At 49.5% G+C, this 20,660-nt stretch overlaps 1 protein-coding gene across 1 annotated transcript; it reads right to left on the reverse strand.

The window, feature by feature from the left end:
* Positions 1–6,034: 6,034 nt before the first annotated feature.
* On the reverse strand, positions 6,035–20,109 carry BSND (barttin CLCNK type accessory subunit beta). The gene is made up of 4 exons (XM_044000095.1): positions 19,933–20,109; positions 14,048–14,139; positions 11,308–11,580; positions 6,035–6,470 (listed from the first exon to the last, which is right to left on the reverse strand). The coding sequence occupies exons 1-4, from the start codon at positions 20,107–20,109 to the stop codon at positions 6,035–6,037; spliced, it is 978 nt and encodes a 325-aa protein (XP_043856030.1).
* Positions 20,110–20,660: the final 551 nt, after the last annotated feature.

The following is a 20,660-nucleotide window of genomic DNA, read 5'->3' on the forward strand; positions in this document are numbered from 1 at the left end:
CCGTGTCATGAAGTACAAACAGTTCAGTGACTGGGCTGACATAGTTTTGCATTGTTTCTCACGGTACTTGGACCAATTCACAGACCCACCAAGAGGACATTAGTGTGACTGTCTCAACATAGTCGATCCAGCATTCACCATTTTTGAGTTTGTTATTTTCACCAGTCTGCTGGGTTTTCAGAGAAAAAAGAGAGTTGATTTAACTTGTATCTCTTTCATTCACAGAAATCTGGAAGATTCTTTCATAAAGTGGTTGATAATTTGTATTTTCATTTGAAAAATGGCCTATCCATATCCTTTGGACACTGATCTGTTGGGGAATGGATCATGTTCTCATATATTTGTATTAATTCCCTACATGTCTTGGACATTAGAGCTTCATAAGAGATATTTGATACAAAGGGGTTTTCCCCACTACCCCAATCAACAGCTTTTCTTCTAGTTGCATTGATTTTGATCATGTAAAAGTGATTTAATTTATATAATCATCATTGTTTCACCTTTTATGATCACCTCTGTCAGGCAGGTTTTTTTCCAACCTGACAGGGCTTTATTATGTTGGGCTGGGTTGTCTAGTATGCTTAGCTTTAAAAAAAAGTGGGTTGGGTTGATTTTGGGAAAGGGGATAAAGGCCTGGACAGGTAAGTGAGCAGGGTTCCCCATCACTAATCACAGCAACTAGGCATGGACCCAGGTACCAAAGCTGCTTCCTGACTTTCATCCCCTCAGACCTCAGCCTGGGGCTTACAGGGCTCATTGCCTTGGGGTGCCCATTTCACAGATGGCTGACTAGAAGCACAAATGACCAGTCCAAGGGTGCCAAAGAAAAATAACAAATTAAAAACACATAAATATAGGAAAGAAAGCTCAGAACTGCCAGGCAGCAATATTGAGATAGAGAGAACTCAGAACTGAAGTCAGAGCAAGTTGCTTAATTTCTATGGGTCTCGGTTTCCTTATCTGTGAAATGGAAAAGAAAGAGCCAAATGAGGAGAATTCTAAGGTCTCTTCGAGCTCTTACATGCAATAATTCAATTCAATTTTATAATTACAGATAGAGACCTGTGTTCTAAGATCAGCTCAGACCAGCTGGTTCTCTGGGGCTCAGAGTGAACTATCAGATGTTACAGTGTCAGTTTCCTAAGTATCCAGCCTTTCTATATCTAAATAAAGCTTCTGACCTGCTGTTAAGCTTATATAGAATAGAAAATTCAATTTAATCCTATGGATATGTGCAAGATACTTTGTTAGGTGCTACACACACACACACACACACACACACACACACACATACTACCACCACCACCACCACCAAAAAGAGTCCCTGTTCTCTCATTCTATTGGTAAAATCAAAACTGGACCTAGGTCTCTTGGATGAATCATAGGACTCTTTGCCATCCTTCACAACTTCAACAAGAGACAATGGACCAGTGGGCTCCCTGGGAGCAATATGGAATGTGACCACCTTGTTCTCCTCTTTCCTAAGAAACTAGCTTTGCAGTTGCCAGCACTGGTGGGCTGTGTCCCTTCTTTGCTCAGGGAAGCAAGGCCAACTGAGCTGAAACATCAAACCACTGAGAAAAAGGCCAGAGGTAGTATGTGCCAAGCAAGTCAAAGCACCATCTTGACCATCATCTCCTCTCAGACCCTGATAGGAACAGCCCAGGACCCTGAACCCAAGAGCCTTTGGAATAGCAGTGTCCTCCAGACCACTACATCTGCCTTCATCCCAGCCCCCACAGCCATCACTGAGGGGAGAAATCATTGTGGAGAAGGGGCCTGTGTTCCTTATCACTACCAGTAACAATTGCTGACCAACTGTGACCAACAGGCAGTTAGCGCAGGACCCTTGGGAAGGGCAGCACCCTCCCAGACCACTGTTCCAGTTGCCAGTGGAGTCCTCAAAGCTGTCATACCACCTCCCATTTCTCCCTCTGGGTGCCTTGCTGCTAGGCCAGCTTCTTGCCCTGGTCGTGGGCAGTTGGTCAGTAGTTGGTGGGGATAGCTGGTTCCTCCTCTGCAGAAGCTTCTTCCCTAGATGAAGGCCTCAAAGGAGTGGCTGTCCCTTGCTGGTAGCACTGGAGTTCTAGATACTTATTCCCTACTTAGGGTAAGGAGTAGTAAAGAGGGGGAAGGGGGAACTTCCATGTTTGGTCTGAATCTCTTGAATTTCTAGGGCCCTCTTTGTTCTAGGCTTTGTAGGATTTGCCATAGTAGGCTTGAGGACACATCTTTTTAAGAAGCTGCCCGGCCTCTTCTCAGTCAAGAAGGGCTCTGTGACCACCAACCACTTTACTGAATCTCATCAGGGGACTCCTCAGGACCTTTGAGCTCACTGGGACATTTTATAGGGGAACAAGCAAAGGAAAGAATGGGAGCAGAGCCCGGGGTGGAGGAGATTTGAAATGTGTGGGTTGCTCAGGACCCTCCTGGGAGAACCAGGCTCCTGAACTGGTCAGTGTAGAATGTAGCGCCCCGAGGAAGAAGGAAGGAGCCACCATCTGTATTGGCTGTAAACACAGGCCTACATCTGGGCAATGTTGACATCTCTGCTCAACACAAATCCAGGGTGACGTCTCTGAAAGTGATCCCTGGAGAAAAGGCAGGTGTAGAAAAGGAAGGTTCAGACTATGTTGACAGAGAAAAAAAAACCACAAGCTTCCTCTAAGGGTTGTAAACTTTTTGTCTCTGCTTCTGGGAAGCCCACCCTGATCACCTCAGCCACAGGGACCTCCCTGCCTATACCACTCACTTGGAAATCAATCATCCGCAGCCTTGACACATCTCGTGTATTGTTTTCTATCTGTATTTTATTTCTTTATTTTTATTTACATTTCCTTCTTATTTCCCTGTATTTCTGTGTACTTGTCTTGTCCACCTTTTTAGACTGCGAGATCTTTGAGGGAAGGGGCCATTGCCTCTGTATCTTTGTATTCCTGAAGTGCCTACTACTGGGTCTTTCACATGGCACTTAGAACACAGAATGTTAGACCATAACATGTTAGAAATGGAAAGGTCCTCAGAAAAGTGAACATCAGAGCTGGGAGTGACCTTAGAAAAGAAAATGTCAGAGCTGCGATGAACCTTAAAAATAATTTACTGGGGGCAGCTAGGCGTCAGGTGGCGGGCGGGGGGTGGGGGTGCCAACTAGGTGGTGCAGTGGATAAAGCACTGGCCCTGGATTCAGGAGGACCTGGGTTCAAATCTGGTCTCAGACGCTTGACACTTACTTGTGACCCTGGGTAAGTCACTTAACCCTCATTGCCCTACCCCCCCCCAAATAATTTATTGTAGCCCCTTTATTTTACAAATGAGAATAATCCAATTTAGGGAAGGAACATGACTGGCCCAGTTTTGTTGTTATTCAGTCATTTTTCAGTCATGCCCAACTCTTTGAGACCTCATTTGGGGTTTTCTTGGCAAAGATACTGGAGGGGTTTGCCATTTCCTTATCCAGCTCATTTTACAGATGAGGAAACTGAGGCAAACAAGGTGAAGTGACTTGCCCAGGGTTCCAGAGCTAGTAAATGTCTGAGGCTGGATTTGAACTCACGAAGATGAATCTTCCTGACTTCAGGCTTGGCATTCTATTCATTGCCCCACCCAGCTAGTTTAGCACCATATGGTAATTTAGGGACAGAACCAGAACTAGGATTCAGGTCTCTTGGCTGGCTCAGAGTCTCTCTACACCATTAATTCAATAGGATTTACACGCCTTTTGGTACAATCTGGGCTGTGACGGCACCCACAACTTCCATGCTTAGTGCCCAACTCCCCAGTTGCCTGTAGCAGTGACTCATGGGCCCTTCCTAACCATGGAAAACCCAGACTTCAAAGTGGAAACTTCCCAGCCCTCCTAGGTGGGACAAAAGGAACCTCTGACAAGTGGGCAGACATTAGGACATTTTCCCTCAGTGGAGGTCTTCCACTGGAGGATGGATGACGTGGTCCCTTGTCAAGGATGCTATAGAGTAGATTCCTGGTCAGGTACACTGTTGTACTTCCGACACGTCTTCTGTCTCTGACAGTCTGCGAGTTTTTTTGCCGCATCCTCAGGGTTGGGCAGGGACGATCCACCCATCAGTGGGATGGTTGGGGTGTATTATTTTCAGTTCTGGGCACCCCATTTTAGGAAGGACCCTGACCACCTGGAGAACATCCAGAGGAGAGAGACCAGGATGGGGAGAAGATCAAAGACCCTGCCACACGGCTAGAAGAAGAGAATCCTGGGAGTGGAGCAAGACACCTGCCCTCCAATACAGGGTATCCCAAAAGTCCTCTGTTTTTAGAAGTTTAAAACTGAGCTGAGAATTTAAGGACACCCAGGATCTGAAGAGCTGCCTCCAGAAAGAAAGTTTAGACGGCTCAGCTTGGTCTCAGAGGACAGGAGTGACATCATGGGTGTAGCACTTTATCATTTACAAAGTCATTTACATCTCTGATCTCATTTTGTCCTCATAATAACCCCTTGAGTTTGGTACAACAGGCTTTGTCATCCCCATTTCACTCAGAGAAGAAATTTGAGCATGTCGAGGAGTTCAATTCAACAAAAACTTTATTAATAGCTTGCTAGGTGTAGGGCCCTGTACAGGTCCTGGGGATACAAAGATGAAAAACAACTTAGTGCCTGCCCTCAAGGGGCTTACATGCTAGTAGGAGAAGACAACACGGATACAGATAAGTAAATACGAGGTGGTCTGAGAAGAGTGAGGGCGCTAAAAACTGGGCAGTCAGGAAAGGCTTTGGGCAGGAGGTGACACTGCCCTGAGAGGACACCCTGCCCCGTCTTCCTCAGTAACACTTTTGACGGTTGTTTTCTTCCTGTGATGGCCACAAAGCATCGAATATCACAGTCTATAAAGAATCTAAAGGTTGGGCAAATCATGACCCCACTGAACCTGTTTCCTCATCAGTAAAATGAGGGTGTTGAGCTAGATGCCCCCCCAGCTTGAAATTTGGGCAGATGTGGTACAAAAGATGGCTGCAAAGACTGATGAACAGAAAGGGCGTGGGCCAGTCACACACTGAGAACCAGGAATCACTAGTGTCTAGCCCATGTCTCCCGCTGACATGTAGACAAGATCTAAAAATCACGAGGAAGGACTCCGGCTCGGTGGGTGGAGCCAGGGGGCAGAATTTACAGGAGGACACAAACAGAATCCTATCTCAGACGCTTACTATCTGTGTGACCCTTGGCAAGTCACTGAATCCCTCTCAGTCTAGTTTCCTCATCAGTAAAATGGGACAATAATAGCACCTACCTCACAAGGTTGTTGTAAGGATCCAATGAGATAACATGTAAATGCCTTGCAAACTTTAGAGCAGAATATAAAGTCCATGTATATAAATAAGGTACTATATAAATGCTATAAATAGAAATAGCAATATAATATAAATAGAAAATGCATATAGGTGCCAACATGGTGGGGGGCATGCTTCCACCCCATCATCATCCTCTGAGCCCACTGGCCCTCCACTGGCCCTGTGCCCATCCACCATGATGGCTGCAGGGAGGATATGACTTCTCCCATTGGTACCTGGGCAAAGCCCTAGTGGCCCCAGATTAGTTATGCCTCTGAATAGAAAGCCTGAGATCTGAAATATGAGGACCAGGGAAAGGTCCCCACCTTCCTGGTTTAGTGGACAGAGCTCTGGACCTGGAGTCAGAAAGTCCTGGGCTTGAATTCTCTCTTAGCTACTTACTAACTCTGTGACCCTGGATGAGTCACTTAACTGGTCCCTTCCTGCTCAAAACTGACCAGCCTGTAGAGGGCAGATGCCAGATGAGTTTCAATCAGCATTAGTGGATGGACTGCCCACGTTGTATTGATGGAAGTATAACGAGAGTCCTAATAATCCCTCTCAATACTTCTCAAAGAACTTTCCTATCCACAGTTTCAGGGGGTTCTCACAGAAACTCTGGGATGTATGAATATTCCCATTTTCCAGATGGGGAACACGGAGGTGAAATGGTTCAGCGTAGATACATCTAGAACCCAGTGAAGGCCCCTGACCCCCAGACCCTTCTCCAGGCCTAGGAATCTGGCTCAAAGTCAAACAGCTCCTCATCTGGCCCATCCTTCAGTCCATAGTACAAATCCTCCTCTTCCTCCTCAGGCTCCTCTGGGCCCATTTCAGAAGTCTCCACCCAGTCAGGAAGGCCTCCTTCAGAAGCTGCACCCCCGGGAGCCGTTGTCCCCGGCTTGGGCCCGGGCCAGAAGTTTGGAGAAGTGGCCTGACTGGGCTTGGGGCTGGGACTGGGGCTGAGGTTGGGGGAGTCCTCGTCGCCTCCGGCGGCATCGATCAGAGCAAAGTCTGGGTAGCGATCGGCTTGAGAGTCGGCTTTGCCGGACCAGGGCTCTTCACCGTCGGGAGGGGAGGGATTCCTGCTTCCGCCATCACCGCTGGAGTCCAAGTCCTCTTGGAAGGAGGCCAGGGGGGCAGCAGTGACCAGGGGTCCGGTTGTCTGGCTGTGGAGAGGAAAACCACAGAACGAGAGGTGAGGGGAGACCTGCGGAGGACAGCGGCAGAGATCCTGAATGACAGCCCACGCCCATGTAGTAGGGGGTGTTACCCCACAGCCGTCATCACAGGCACGAACCCAGCATGAAGGGCCTGCCTGATACCAACTTGTGCAGGAACTGTTACCCAGCTCTCCAAGGCTCTCCCAGGGGGAGCCCAAGCTCACTCCCAGAGAATGGCTTCGAGGAAGGAGTGTCCCTCAATATAGTGTTGGCCAAGGACAAGCTGGGCTAGGTTTGGGAAGACAGCCTTGGGAAGTTGGCCAAGGGGGTGTGTGTGAGTGAGTGAGTGAGTGAGTGAGTGAGTGAGTGTGTGTGTGTGAGGGAGAAAGAGAGAGAAAGTATCTGTGTGTGTGTATGTGTGTGAGACAGTGTATATGTGGGTGAGGATATCTCTGTGTGTGTATGAGAGAGACAGAGACAGAGATAGAGATGGAGACAGAGACAGAGACAGAGAAAGTATCTGTATGTATGTGTATGTGTATGTGTATGTGTATGTGTATGTGTATGTGTATGTGTATGAGAGAGTGTATGTGTGTGTATGTGTGTGAGGCTATCTCTGTGTGTGTGTATGAGACAGAGACACAAAGAGAGAGGGTATTTGTATGTGTGTTTGTGTGTGTGTATGGGTGTGAGAGAGTGTATGTGTCTGTGAAGGTATTTGTGTGCATGTGTGTGAGGGTATCTGTGTGTGTGTTATGTTTATAATCACAGAAATCCATTAAGCATGACTTAGCCATTCTCAGCAATACAATGATCTAAGATAGTTCCCAAGGACTTTCCACCTCCAGAGGGGGAATTGATGGAGCCTGAGTGCAGATCAAAGCACACTTTTCCCCCACTTTATTTTTCTTTTCTCTTCTTTTTTTGACCTGTGTTATCTTTCACAACATGACTAATCTGGAAATGTTTTGCGTGACTGCACATGTATAACTGATGTCAAATTTCTTGCCTTCTCCCTGAGGGGGCTGGAGAGGAAGGGAGGGAGAGAGGGAATTTGGAATCAAAATTAAAAAAAAAAAACAAATGTTAAAAATGGTTTTTACATGTAATTGGGAAAAGATAAAATATTAAGTCAAAGACCAAAAAAAGGAACCCATTAAACGGTCTAATAATAATAACTAGCATCTGCATAATGCTCGAAGGTTTGCAAATTGTCTATCTCATTTGATCCCCCAACACTCCGCTGTACCAGCAGTGGGTTAGAGCTGGCCTTGAGTCAGGGAGACCTGAGTTTGAATCCTGCTTCAAACACTTATTAGCTATGTGACCATGGACAAGTCACTTCACCTCTGCCTGTCTCAGTTTACTCATCTGTAAAATAAGGATAAAATAGCGCCTGTCAGAGTTATTGTGAGGATCAAATGAGTTACTGCTACTACTACTACTACTACTACTGCTGCTGCTGCTGCTGTTGCTGCTGCTACTACTGCTACTACCACTACTGCTACTGCTGCTGCTGCTGCTGCTACTGCTACTACTACTACTACTACTGCTACTACTACTACTTTTTTTTTAAGCGAGGCAATTGGAGTTAAGTGACTTGCCCAGGGTCACACAGCTAGTACATGTCTGAGGCCGGATTTGAACTCAGGTACTCCTGACTCCAGGGCCGGTGCTCTATCCACTGCGCCACCTAGCTGCCCCTTCTACTACTACTTTTTGCTACTACTACTAGTACTGCTGCTGCTGCTACTGCTACTACTCCTACTTTTTGCTACTACTACTAGCACTACTGCTGCTGTTGCTGCTACTACTACTAGTACTACAACTGCTACTGCTACTGCTACTACATTTGCTACTACTACTAGTACTGCTGCTGCTGCTACTACTACTAGTACTACTACTACTGCTGCTGCTGCTACTGCTACTACTACTACTTTTTGCTGCTACTACTAGTACTGCTGCTGCTGCTACTACTACTGCTGCTGCTACTGCTACTACTTTTTGCTACTACTACTAGTACTACTGCTGCTGCTGCTGCTACTGCTGCTACTAGTACTGCTGCTGCTGCTGCTACTGCTACTACTACTACTTTTTTCTACTACTACTAGTACTGCTGCTGCTGCTACTGATACTACTTTTTGCTACTACTACTAGTACTACTGCTGCTGTTGCTGCTACTACTACTAGTACTACTGCTGCTATTGCTACTACTACTACTACTGCTGCTGCTACTGCTACTACTACTACTTTTTTCTACTACTACTAGTACTGCTGCTGCTGCTACTGATACTGCTACTACTTTTTGCTACTACTACTAGTACTACTGCTGCTGTTGCTGCTACTACTACTAGTACTACTGCTGCTACTGCTACTACTACTGCTGCTGCTGCTGCTACTGCTGCTACTACTACTTTTTGCTACTACTACTAGTACTGCTGCTGCTGCTACTGCTACTACTACTACTTTTTGCTACTACTACTAGTACTGCTGCTACTGCTACTACTACTACTTTTTGCTACTACTACTAGTACTGCTGCTACTGCTACTACTACTACTTTTTGCTACTACTACTAGTACTGCTGCTGCTGCTACTGCTACTACTACTACTTTTTGCTACTACTACTAGTACTTCTGCTGCTGCTGCTGCTACTGCTACTACTTTTGCTACTACTAGTAGTACTGCTGCTGCTGCTGCTACTGCTACTACTACTACTACTACTACTACTACCACCACCACCACCACCACTACCATCATTATTCTCATCACAAGGCAGCTAGGTGGTACAGTGGTACAGCTGTGGGTCAGACACTGAGTAGCCACATGACCCTGGGTGAATCACTTCACTTCTAATTGCCTTAGTTTCCTCAACTGTAAAATGGGGGTAATAACAGCACCTCCCTTGCAGGGCAGTGAGAATCACATTAAATACTAGTTTGTAAAGCACTTAGCACAGCCCTTGGAGCTTGGCAGGTGCTTTGCAAATGCTTATTCTCTCTCCCCACCATCACCACCACACGTGTGGAGGGGGTTGTGTTTAATTGACCAACAAACATGTATTAAGTATTTTCTGAGCCACTGGGGAGACAGAGGAAAATGAAAGAGGTCACTGGTCTCAAGGACCTTCACTGTATTCGCGGCCTCATCACCTCCGGCCTGGACCGCTGAGCTAAACTCCTCACTGGTCACCCAGCCTCCAGGCTCTGCCCTCTCCAAGCCATCATCCACAGGGCTGGGCACAGATATGACCACGTTACTCCCCAGCTCCAAAGTCTCCACTGGCTCCCTCTGGCCTCAAGGATAAACCAGAGACACTCCACAGCCTTTCCAGAGGTCGGGCATGTTGCTCCCTTGCAATGCCTCCAGCCAGACTGCCCCCGTGGTGCTTGCCACGCCTCCCACCTCACCCTCTATCTCCAGCCCCGGGCCCTGTGCACAGGCCTGGTCCCTTCTCCCCTTCCCCTCTTAGACCCTGCCTTCCTTCAAAGCTCAGCCCAAGTAGCACCTCCTCTGGGAGCTCTTTCCCGATCCAGCTGGGAGCCAGTGCCCCAGCCCCTAAAATGACCTTGTCGGTGTGGGTAATGTTTAACTTCACCTGCATTTGGAATGTATGCAGATGTGCCTGTTGTTTCCAGATGGACTGGAAGCAGCTTGGGTCTGGAACCTTAGTTTTGCCTTTGTCTCTCCTGCAGGGATCTAGAACATGAATTCTTGGTGTATCAGGAGGTGGCCCAGCTTCCTACTCTATGAGCAGAACCTTGTGCCTGTGTTCTCTCCTCCTCCTCCGGTCTTCTCCATCACACTCTTCCTCCCTGTAACCTCTGACATATGGCAGGATCTCTGGCCTCCTCTCTCCTCACCATTAACCTCGATGCACCTCCCTCACTGCCTTCTCCCTGACATGCTGGAAATCAGAGGGATGCTCCCGCAGCCTGAGTGCCGTGCCGCACCCCCCTGCCCCCAGCGGAAAGACAGACCTAGCATCCACTATGCAAGTCACAGGAAAACCCTTCCTATTTGGTGGAGGTGAGATCCTCCATCCTGTTATTCCTTTAGAAGTTCCATGACATGTCTCTGCTTTCATGCCTCAGTTTCTCCAGGAAGCCTAATAAATAGTAGTCATTTCCTACCAGGAGTTCTAAAGGTTTCTTTCATCACCAGTGTTGGTGCTGTCTCCTCAGCTAAACCGTCAGCTCTTTGAGGGCAAAAGCTGTGTCCTTCCCTCTGCCCTCTGCCCCAGGAGCAGAGCCAGCCACACAGTGGGTTGCTGTCCTCCCAGCGTCACTAGGCTGGGGTCGGGAGTCACTAAGGACTTGCTGATGGGCTGATTTCCATGCTGTTTGCCATCAACATCCTATGTGGAATCTCAGAGCTGGAGAGCTCAGTGGTCATCTGGTCTAATCCTTCCCCCACCACACATCATCCTCACCGAGTGGTCCCCCCAGCCGAGGGAGTCACTGCCTCCAGGGCCAGCCCTTTCCACGTGGGGTGGCCACAATTGTTGGCAAGCTCCTCCTTACATCAAGCCCAGACGTGAATATTTACGGTCCCCATTGTTCCTGGTTCTGCCTTCTGGGGCCAAACGGACACATCCCATCCCTCCCCCAGAGAACGATCCTTCAGATTCTGGAAGCCAGCTCTCTTGTCCTCCCAGGGCCTTCTCTTTCCCAGGCTACCCCCCACCCACCCCAGGTCCTCCAGCTGCTCTGACTGAGCCACCACCCAGAGTCTTTAACGTGTCCTCCCAGCCACTGGCTCCTCCATCCAGGGCTCCTCCAACTTCCCTCTTTGTACTCTCTCATTCCTCCCACCCCAGTGCCCCACGGGTTCTAGGCTGCTCACCTGGCCTCAGGCTGGCTTGGGTGGCTCTCAGCCTCCCCATCCAGGCCCCGGTGGACAACGACAGTCACCTCCGTGAAAGACTCTGAGTAGGGGCCCCTTCCTTCTCTTCCTCCTTCTCCTCCAGCTTGGAGCTCGGCCTGGGGCAGGCTCAGGGCTGACAGGACACCCTGGTCCTCCCCGGACCCAAAGACCTTCATCTGGATGTGACGATAGTCAGGCGGGTTCTGCATGGAGGCTTCATCTTCTTCCAGTCTAGAGTAAGGAGGCTGGGAACTGTGGGAGAGAAGAGAAAGGCCAGAGGCTTGGGAAGGACCCTGGACACTCCCCTTGTTTCTAAAGAGCCCTGTGAGGTCGGCAGGGATTACGACAGTTAAGGAAACTGAGGCCCAGCGGATTGTCTCCTTTGTATTTGTGTGCCCAGCACCTAACACGGTGGCCAGCACACCGTCGGCGCTTAATGAATGCTTGTCAATTAGCTGATTGAAGTCATTTCAATCTACACAGCCAGCAAGAGCCAGAGCCAAACTTGGAGCCCAGGCTTTCTGACTTGTAGCAGAGTGGTTTCTCCCCACTGTCACACTGACTCCTCTGGAGAGAGGGGGCCCCACGGGGGGACCCCCTGGTGGGTGAGTGGGGTGCCTTAGGGTTCTACTCTGGGTCTCCCTGTTCTCTCCCAGTTGTGTCCTATGACCTCACTGTGAGTGGTGTCTCCCTTCTTCCAACCACCCTAACCCTTCTTTCCTCCCTCGGGCCCCTTATCCCACTCTGCCTTTATAAGGGCTCTCTGCCTCCTCTCTCGCCTACCCCATTAACCCCTTGGCTTCTGGGGGTCAGGGACCGAGAAGTCTTCATCCTTCTATCTTGGGACATAGAATGGAGTTCATGCTTTGCCCACATGCTTGGAGGGAGTGGGAGACACAGAGGCAAGAGACCCCCAGCGCTTGCTAGCCGGGTGAGGCTGGGCAGCACCTGCTAGCCACAAGAACATTGGATGGGGAGCCGGGAGACCCCTATCACCTGGGTGACTGGAGCGATCAGCTCCTCTTCCTGGGTCTTTTTCCTTCCTATGTAAGCCTGGAAGGCTCCCTTCCCTGCCTCCTTGGGGTAGAGGCCCCCGGAGAACAGGGGGTACCCACAGGACCCGGAGCAAGTGACAACCACCCGGGGCCACCCACGAGCTCAAGGCCCACTCAGCCAAGCACCAAGTAAGTGACAGAGCCCTGGGGGAGAACAGCGTCCCCAAGAAATGGGAGAACTTGTTAGGCTTGTTCTTGTCTCTCAGAGACCATAGGGGTCATGTAAGGGGAAGGGAAGGGAGAGAGCATTTATTAAATACCTGCTATTTGCCAGGCACTTGACTAAATGCTTTACAATTATTCTCTCATTTGTCCTCACGACAACCCTGGGAGGTGCATTTATCATCCCCAATTTACAGATAAGGAAACTGAGGCAGTGTTCTTTTGTGCTCTGAAATTCTACATCCTAAAATATCCTCCTCCTCCAATATTCCAAGTTTTTTTTTTTTTTTTTTTTTACAGGGCAATGGGGTTAAGTGACTTGCCCAGGGTCACACAGCTAGTAAGTGTCAAGTGTCTGAGGCCGGATTTGAACTCAGGAACTCCTGAATCCAGGGCCGGTGCTTTATCCACTGCGCCACCTAGCCGCCCCTAATATTCCAAGTTTTAAGGTCCCCTTCAACTCTGACATTCTATGTTCTAAGGTACCTTCTAGTCTAACGATCTATAGATGTTTGCGAGTATTTGTCTGTGGTTTTTGCATCTCTATGTAAAAATGTCGGGAGTAAGGGGGGCAGCTAGGTGGCACAGTGGATAAAGCACCAGCCCTGGATTCAGGAGGACCTGAATTCAAATCCAGCCCCAGACACTTGACACTTACTAGCTGTGTGACCCTGGGCAAGTCACTTAACCCTCATTGCCGCACAAAAACAAAAAAATGTTGGGAGTAAGAGGTGTGGCTTTACTAGTAAGAGGCTGACCACAGGGACAAATGGTGGGCATCTCCAGCCGTGTGTCCTGCCCGTCTGGCCTCTCCGCTGCTCCGCATCTCCAGACTCCAGATATTTTCCTTGGCTGTCCCCCGGGCCTGGAGCTCCCTCCTCCTCATCTCTGCCTCCTTCCCTGCCCTCCCTGGAGTCTCAGCTAAAACCCCACCTCCCACAGGCAGCAGGCATCTTTTCTCTCTTGATTATCTCCCAACTGTCCTGCCTGTAGCTTGTTTGGGCATAGTGGTTTCCCTGTCATCTCCCCCCTTAGACTCCCCAGGGTAGGAACTGTCTTATGCCTTTCTTTGTACTCCCAATGCTTAGTACACAGAAGGCACTTAATAAATGCTTGCAGACTTGCTGTTGTTGACCGTCCCAGGAAGGGTTGAAAATACTGTCTTCTTTGCATGGTGCAGTGGAAAGAACGGTAGCCTGGAATCTGTGGATCTGGGTTCAAATTCTGGCATTGCCCCTGACACCTGTGTAACCTTCACATCTCCTGGATTTCTCCTCTCTAAAATGAGTCCTTTGGCCCAGGTGGCCTCGAAGGTCCCTCCTATATCTGACTCAGACACACATCCTGCTTTTTTTGGTCTTTGAACTGAAACGTTTATAATTCACTCTTGCCAAGGATTTCTCCCCTTGACCTTGACGTGGGGGCAGGGCCGAGTGCAGCCCAGGGCTCATTAAAAATAGATTGGGAGCTGTTGAGAGGGAGGCCCAGGCCCTGGCACCTACCCCTTCTTCTCAGGAATGCCATCCTCAGAGGCGCCCAGAGCCTTCGGGGACAGGAAGCTCTCAAAATCTGTGTCAGCTGGGATGAAGGCGATCTGTGGGGAGAAGACGGACATCTCCTGAGACTGGATGGGCAGGTGGACAGGGCGACTGAGCCGCCCCCCTCCCAGCCCGCCCCCCCCAGCGGTTCTCCGAGGGTTCTGAGGGGAGGGGCAGGAGGTGTATGACCTTGGGCGTTTCTAAAGTGTTGTAAGCTTGACAAAGTGGTTTACAAACATATTCTCCTCTGAGAGTCACAACAACCCACTGAGGGAGGTACCAAGATCTCGATCTTACAGCTGAGTAAACTGAGACTGAGAAATGTTAGGCTATGCCGTCTAGGGGAGGGGGGAGGGAGGGGAGGGAGGGAGAAAAATCTGAAATTGGAAAGCTTGTATAAACAAAAGTTGAGAACTATCTTTACATGTAACGGGAAAAAAAATAAAATACTTTATTAATTAAAAAAAAAGTCTTTGGGTGGCCCCAAAGCAAGCAAGATGAGGGAGGGGAGAAAGACAAATAATCAACGACTAGATTAATAGAGCATTGATTCCTTTTAATTAACATTAAACAAACTATATGCTTAAAAAAAAAAGGAATCACGTTAGTGTAAGTGGCAGAGGCTTCCACCAGAGACAGAGGATACGGACACTAGCAATCTACACAAGAGGGTCATATTTATTCACTGAAGCACTGACATACAGAAATCATCCTCTGACCTGGATATGAGTTATTTGTGCTCATTAAAATAGGCTTTGGGCTTTCACGAAAAAAAAAAAAAAAAGAAATGTTAGGCTACTTGTCCAGGGGCATACAGTGAGTGAGTCTCAGAGTGAGGGTTAGAGTCCGGGCATTTGTGAACTCCAGGATCTTTCTACAATATCCTGTTGTTTTTCAAGTTAATTGACCTCTCTGTGTCTCTGCTTCCTCAATAACTCAAAAAGACGCCAATCTCTCTCATTTCTGTAAGGCTTACTTATGCCATCTGACACGATGGAAGGCAGGGTACAAAAATGGTCACGAGAGGTGAGAACACTGAACTCTGACTAATAAGAAGAAACAACAGGGGCAAATGTAAAATCTTCCACTTGGGTTCAAAAAGTCAACTTCACAAGGACACAGTGCAAGAGAAGGACGTTTGGGTTATACAATAGGCATTCTGAAAAAGTTCTGAGGGTCTTAGTGAACTGCAAGCTCAATCCGAGTGCCAATATGATCAAGCTAATCAGGAATTGACTGTGACCTTGGCTCCACCAGGAGCATCCAAGAGTAGAGAAGGGCCCATCCCTCTATTCTCTGTCTCAGCCAGACCCTCTCTGGGGCAGCATGTTCAGGTCTGTGCCCCAGGGTTTAGGAAGGACAGGATCATCAGGTGAGTGTCCAGGGGAAGGGGACCAGGATGAGGTAGGGCCTTGAGTCCATATCACATGAGGACTGGCTGGAGGGCCAGAGAAGAGAAGACTCCAGGGGCTGTGGAAGCTGCTCTTGTCTTGTGGATGAAGATTTTCCATTTGGCCCCAGAGGCTGAATTAGGAACAATTAGGGGAAAGTGACAGAAAAACAGGTTTGGGAGAGAGAGCAGGAAAAATCTCTTGATCCTCAAAGCTGTTAGAAGTAGAATGGGCTACCTAGGGAGGTGGTGAGTTCCTCATCATTGGTGGTATGAGTAAATAAAGCAAAGATTGGATAAGGATTTTGGGGGGCGGTGCTCTAGAGAGAATGGATTCTGCTTCAGGTTCAGGCTGGATCGAGTGCTCCCTGGGGTCCCCACCATGATTCTTTTGATCCCTCAAACAACTCTGTGAGGCATCTGAAGAAGAAATATTATTAGGTCAGTTCTGCAGTTGAAGACACTGAAGCTCAGAGAAGGAGCTGGTAGGGGGCAAACAAAACACTGGAGCCCAGATCACTCAACGACAGGCCAGTGCTCATCTTACAGCCCAGAGCTGCCAAGGGCCCATCAGAGCAATTGGGGCATCAGTCTTAAATCTCTTTCTTTCTTTCTTTCTTTCTTTCTTTCTTTCTTTCTTTCTTTCTTTCTTTCTTTCTTTCTTTCTTTCTTTCTTTCTTTCTTTCTTTCTTTTTCTTTCTTCCTTCCTTCCTTCCTTCCTTCCTTCCTTCCTTCCTTCCTTCCTTCCTTTCTTTTTTTTGTGGGCCAATGAGGGTTAAGTGATTTGCCCAGGGTCACACAGCTAGTAAGTGTCAAGTGTCTGAGGTCAAATTTGAACTCAGGTCCTCCTGAATCCAGGGCTGGAGCTCTATCCACTATGCCACCTAGCTGCTCCCAAATCACTTATTTCTTAATGGGAGATTATTGTTTAAATATTAAATGAGAGAGACATCCCCTGTTCTACAGCCCCTCCCTACTCTGACATCCCTTGTTCTAAGGCCCCTACTCAGTTTGGACATTCCCTGTTTTAAGGCCCCTTTAAATTCTGACATCCCCTGTTCTAAGGCCCTCCCAGCTCTGACATCCCCCGGGGAAGCCCTGGGAGGTTTTTGATTCCACAGTGGAGCAGAAGGCAAATTATACAGCTAACATGTACAGGAAAGTTTGGAGAAGAAAGAGGTGGGAGGCAGGGAGACCATTCAGGAAGTTGTTTCTCTGGTCCATATGAGAGGAGAACAAAGCCCTGACCTCAGGGAGCAGCCAGTACAGAGGAGAGTGATGAATTTGGAGTGGAGACCCAGTCTGACTCTCTGACCTGTGTATGACCTTGGCCAAGTCATTGGTCCTCTTGGACCCCAGTGCTTCATCTGGAAGGTGAGGGGGGTGGGCTGGGGGCTCTCAAGATCCCTCCCATCTCTAGGTCCAAGACCCTTTGAACTAGAAGGTTGTGGTGGGTCCCCCTTGGACAGAGTATTTGCAGAGCATGGTGTCCAAGGCTTGGCTCTTCAATCGCTGATTCGTTCAATTTCTCCCTACATGGCGAGGTCTCCTTGCCAGTCATGACTTCCCATTCTATGTTCCTCCAAAAAGTGGGGCCCATAGGAGAGCACTGGGGTGGATGGCAAGGGATGACTTGGAGTCAGTCAACAAGTATTTGTTTTGGGTGATTGAATTTGGGGGGGTTTTGGTTTCTTTGTTTTTGTGGGGCAATGAGGGTTAAGTGACTTGCCCAGGGTCACACAGCTAGTCAAGTGTCTGGGGCTGGATTTGAACTCAGGTCCTCCTGAATCCAGGGCCGGTGCTCTATCCACTGCGCCACCTAGCTGCCCCCCTGGATGATTGAATTTTTGACCCTCCCTGACACCTCCAGACTCAGGCTCCTGGACTTTCCACTCAACACATCCCAGGCTAGCCCCTCCCTGGCTCTCCAGGTGTGACTGCTTTGACTTCCTGCCTCAAGGCTCCGCACAGAGAGGAAAGTACCCGCCACGTTCACTGGGCAAAGGCATTGGGCCTGAGGTGAACCATAAGCTTTGGCAATGGCTGAGCCCTGCCCTCCCCGAGACCTTCCCTCAGGCCCCGACTCATTTCCTACCTGAACCCCAGGGGCTGCCTTCCTATTCTGATCTCCCTCCACACTCCCATCTCTGTCCTTCAGACCAGGATGGGGCTTTACCAGCTTTGCTGCCTTGTACCGTTCTCTGATGACTAGGTATGTGTACATACATAGATGGGGGGGGTTATATGTACACAGAGAGTGTGTATATACAGTTGCATTTGTGTACAATTGTATGTATACTTGTGTGTGTTTCATCATTCATGACACCATTTGGGGTTTTCTTGGCAGAGATACTGGAGGGGTTCCTTCTCCAGCTCATTTTGCAGATGGGGAAATTGAGGCAAAAGGGTGAAGGGACTGGCCCAGAGTCATACAGCTAGTAAGCATCTGAGGCTGATAAAGGCCCTCAAAAGTGTGAGAAACCGGGCAGCTAGGTGGCGCAGTGGATAGAGCACTGGCCCTGGAGTCAGGAGTACCTGAGTTCAAATTCGGCCTCAGACACTTAACACTTACTAGCTGTGTGACCCTGGGCAAGTCACTTAACCCCAATTGCCTCACTTAAAAAAAAAAAAAAGTGTGAGAAACCCTTTTTAGAGAACTGACTCTCATCCAAGAGTCAGGAATCTGCTTGAGGCTCCCAGTTTCCTCACCTGGTAGCAGTGCTGGGCCTGGAATCAGGAAGACCCAAGTTCAAATCTAGTCACAGACATCATGTGACCACGGGCAAGTCACTTAAGTATTGCTTGCCTCGGTTTCCTCAACTGTAAATCTAGGGATAACAGAAGCATTTATCTTGAAGGGTTGCTGTGAGATCAAATAGGATAATGTTTGTAAAGTGTTTAGCACAGGGCTTGGCCCGTAGTGGGTATCATGTAAATGCTTGTTCCCCGCTGCTCCCTGGTTTTATAGAGAAGGGGAAACTGAGGCCTAAAGAGATAACAATTCATTGTCCAAGGTCTCCAAGGTAGGGAGCACCCCCGACTGACTGGTTAGAGGGTCTGTCGTGCTCCCCCACCACCCCCCAACCTGGGATGCCCTCCCTGCTCCATCTCTGCATCCGTCCCCTCTGAAGACCTGGCTCACGCTTCCCCTCCTCCGGGAAGTCTGCCTTGATTCACTTGCTCTTCCTATTCCCATCTCTCCTCCCCTTTTCTACCCACCCGAGCCCTCCCCCTTCTAACTGTACACACTCCGCAGTCTAAAGGGCACAGTCCTCGGCACATAGTAGGTGTTTGATGAATGCTTGTTGAATGACTGGCAGAGCTTCCTTGCCCCTTCCCTGAAGCTCTGCTCCCCCTCCCTGGTGCCCAGGCTGAGGACAGTGAGCAGGCCAGGGAGGCTGTGGCTTCCCCAAGGACCTCCTTTCCTCCCTGTGTGTGACCCCTGATCTCAGCTTCCTGGGACAGGAGCGAGTTGACTGTAAATAACCAAACAAGTGGCTCCAAACCGGCCAGGACTGACCCTCCACACACCGGCTCTCCAGCTCCCTGGCCGGGCGTGATGGCACAGGATGGGGGAGGGGGAGGGCCAGGGAGCAGAAGGCTCCATTCTGCCCGAGATTGCAGAGGGGCTTCTCTCTGCTTCTATGGGCTCCTGACCAGGGGCCCGAGGGTCTAGAGGGAGCCAGGTTAGATGGAATCACAGACAATCAACCGGAGATGGAAGGGCCCCTAGTGTAAAGAGTAAGGAGTTCTACAATACAACACAGAGCTGGGAGGGAGATTAGAACGGAGAAGGTCAGAACAAAAAAGGATCTTAGAATGTAGGATGTCAGCCCGAAAGGGACCAGGGGTTCCTGATCTTTTTTCGTGTCTTGGACTCCTTGGTCAGTCAGTCTGGAGAGGCCTATGGATGGACCCTTCTCAGACTCACATCCTCAGCCTCCCTTCATGACTGAAGGGCATACTAAATCTGTCAGAGGTTAGTGAATATGACAAAGATGTAACTTTTCCCCACAAAATGCACAGACCCCCTGGGCTATCTCTGCAGACACCTCGGTCTTTGGATCCCAGGATAAGAGCCCCTCCCATCCCATTTTACAATTTAGGAAACTGAGGCTCAGAGAGACTTGCCCAAGTAACCCATCTTTGCTCTGAGCAGATGGATGGAGGCCCCAGTGAAAAAAGCCTGACTTTGTCTTTCTCGTATGCAGTAGGCACACAATAAAGACTGACTGTCAGTCATGCCATGATATCAAGGCACGATATATACATCTATCCATAGTTACTCCCTAACAAAGGAACAGGAAGACACAGACAGGCATGCAGAGGCCCCCACAGAGAGGCGAGCATCCCCGGGCATAGACACACACATACACACACGTGACCCCTACCATCTCACAAACACTACAAGCATGTACACACATGTCCCCACAGAGCCCCCATACAGGATGCTGCCTACCTTGGGGTAGCATTGGCACATGCTCCAGACGACCCCTGAGATCAGCATGATGCCACCAAAGACGCAGAAGGTGATGTAAACCTGCGGCCGGTCCGCCGTCATGATGAACATGCCCACGGCCAACAGAAACAAGCCCAAGATGATGAAGCCATAACGGAAAGTCTTGTCATCGGCCATGGTCCTGGCTGACCCCTGGGGGAAGAAAGCAGTGCCTGGGGGGGGCAACTGTCAGCACCCAGACGGGGATGGGGGCCCCCCAGCCCTAGACCAGGAGAAGACACAGAGCTGGGCCCATGGCACAGCCTGCTGGGGTCTGTGCTGACTGGTTTTCTAATGGGCCTGCGAGACCGGCTGCCTCGGCCCAAAAGTTGCTTGCTCCACTGGACCCGTCCAGCTGCCCTGTCTCACACCTTGCTCTCACCTTCCCTCTGGGGCTGAGCCGGCTCTGTGTGTGTGTGTGTGTGTTTGTGTGTGTGTGTGTGTGTGTGACACACAGGTAGGAGGGAGGGAGGGAGGGAGGAGGGAAGGGGCAGGCTCACAGGTGCTGGGGACCATGCCAAAGCCCTGACATCACTCCAGTGGCCCAGATGCCTGTCCCCCAGCCAGGGGCTGAGCCAGAGCCTCCCATCTCCCTTCCATGTGCCCTCCTCCAATTTCCCCCCAGGCCCCTTCTCTCACATCCATCCCCCATCTCTCCTCTCACCTGATCCAGTTCAGACCCTCTCCCT

Source organism: Dromiciops gliroides, chromosome 4 (assembly GCF_019393635.1).
Source record: "Dromiciops gliroides isolate mDroGli1 chromosome 4, mDroGli1.pri, whole genome shotgun sequence".
Taxonomy (NCBI): domain Eukaryota; kingdom Metazoa; phylum Chordata; class Mammalia; order Microbiotheria; family Microbiotheriidae; genus Dromiciops; species Dromiciops gliroides.

Excerpts from the sequence above, each read along its gene's own strand:
- BSND (XM_044000095.1), bottom strand. The coding sequence starts at position 20,109 with ATGGCCGATGACAAGACTTTCCGTTATGGCTTCATCATCTTGGGCTTG. Across the intron at positions 14,140-19,932 it reads TGTGCCAATGCTACCCCAAG|ATCGCCTTCATCCCAGCTGA; the intron begins GTAGGCAGCATC and ends TTCTCCCCACAG. Across the intron at positions 11,581-14,047 it reads GGCATTCCTGAGAAGAAGGG|TTCCCAGCCTCCTTACTCTA; the intron begins GTAGGTGCCAGG and ends TCTCTCCCACAG.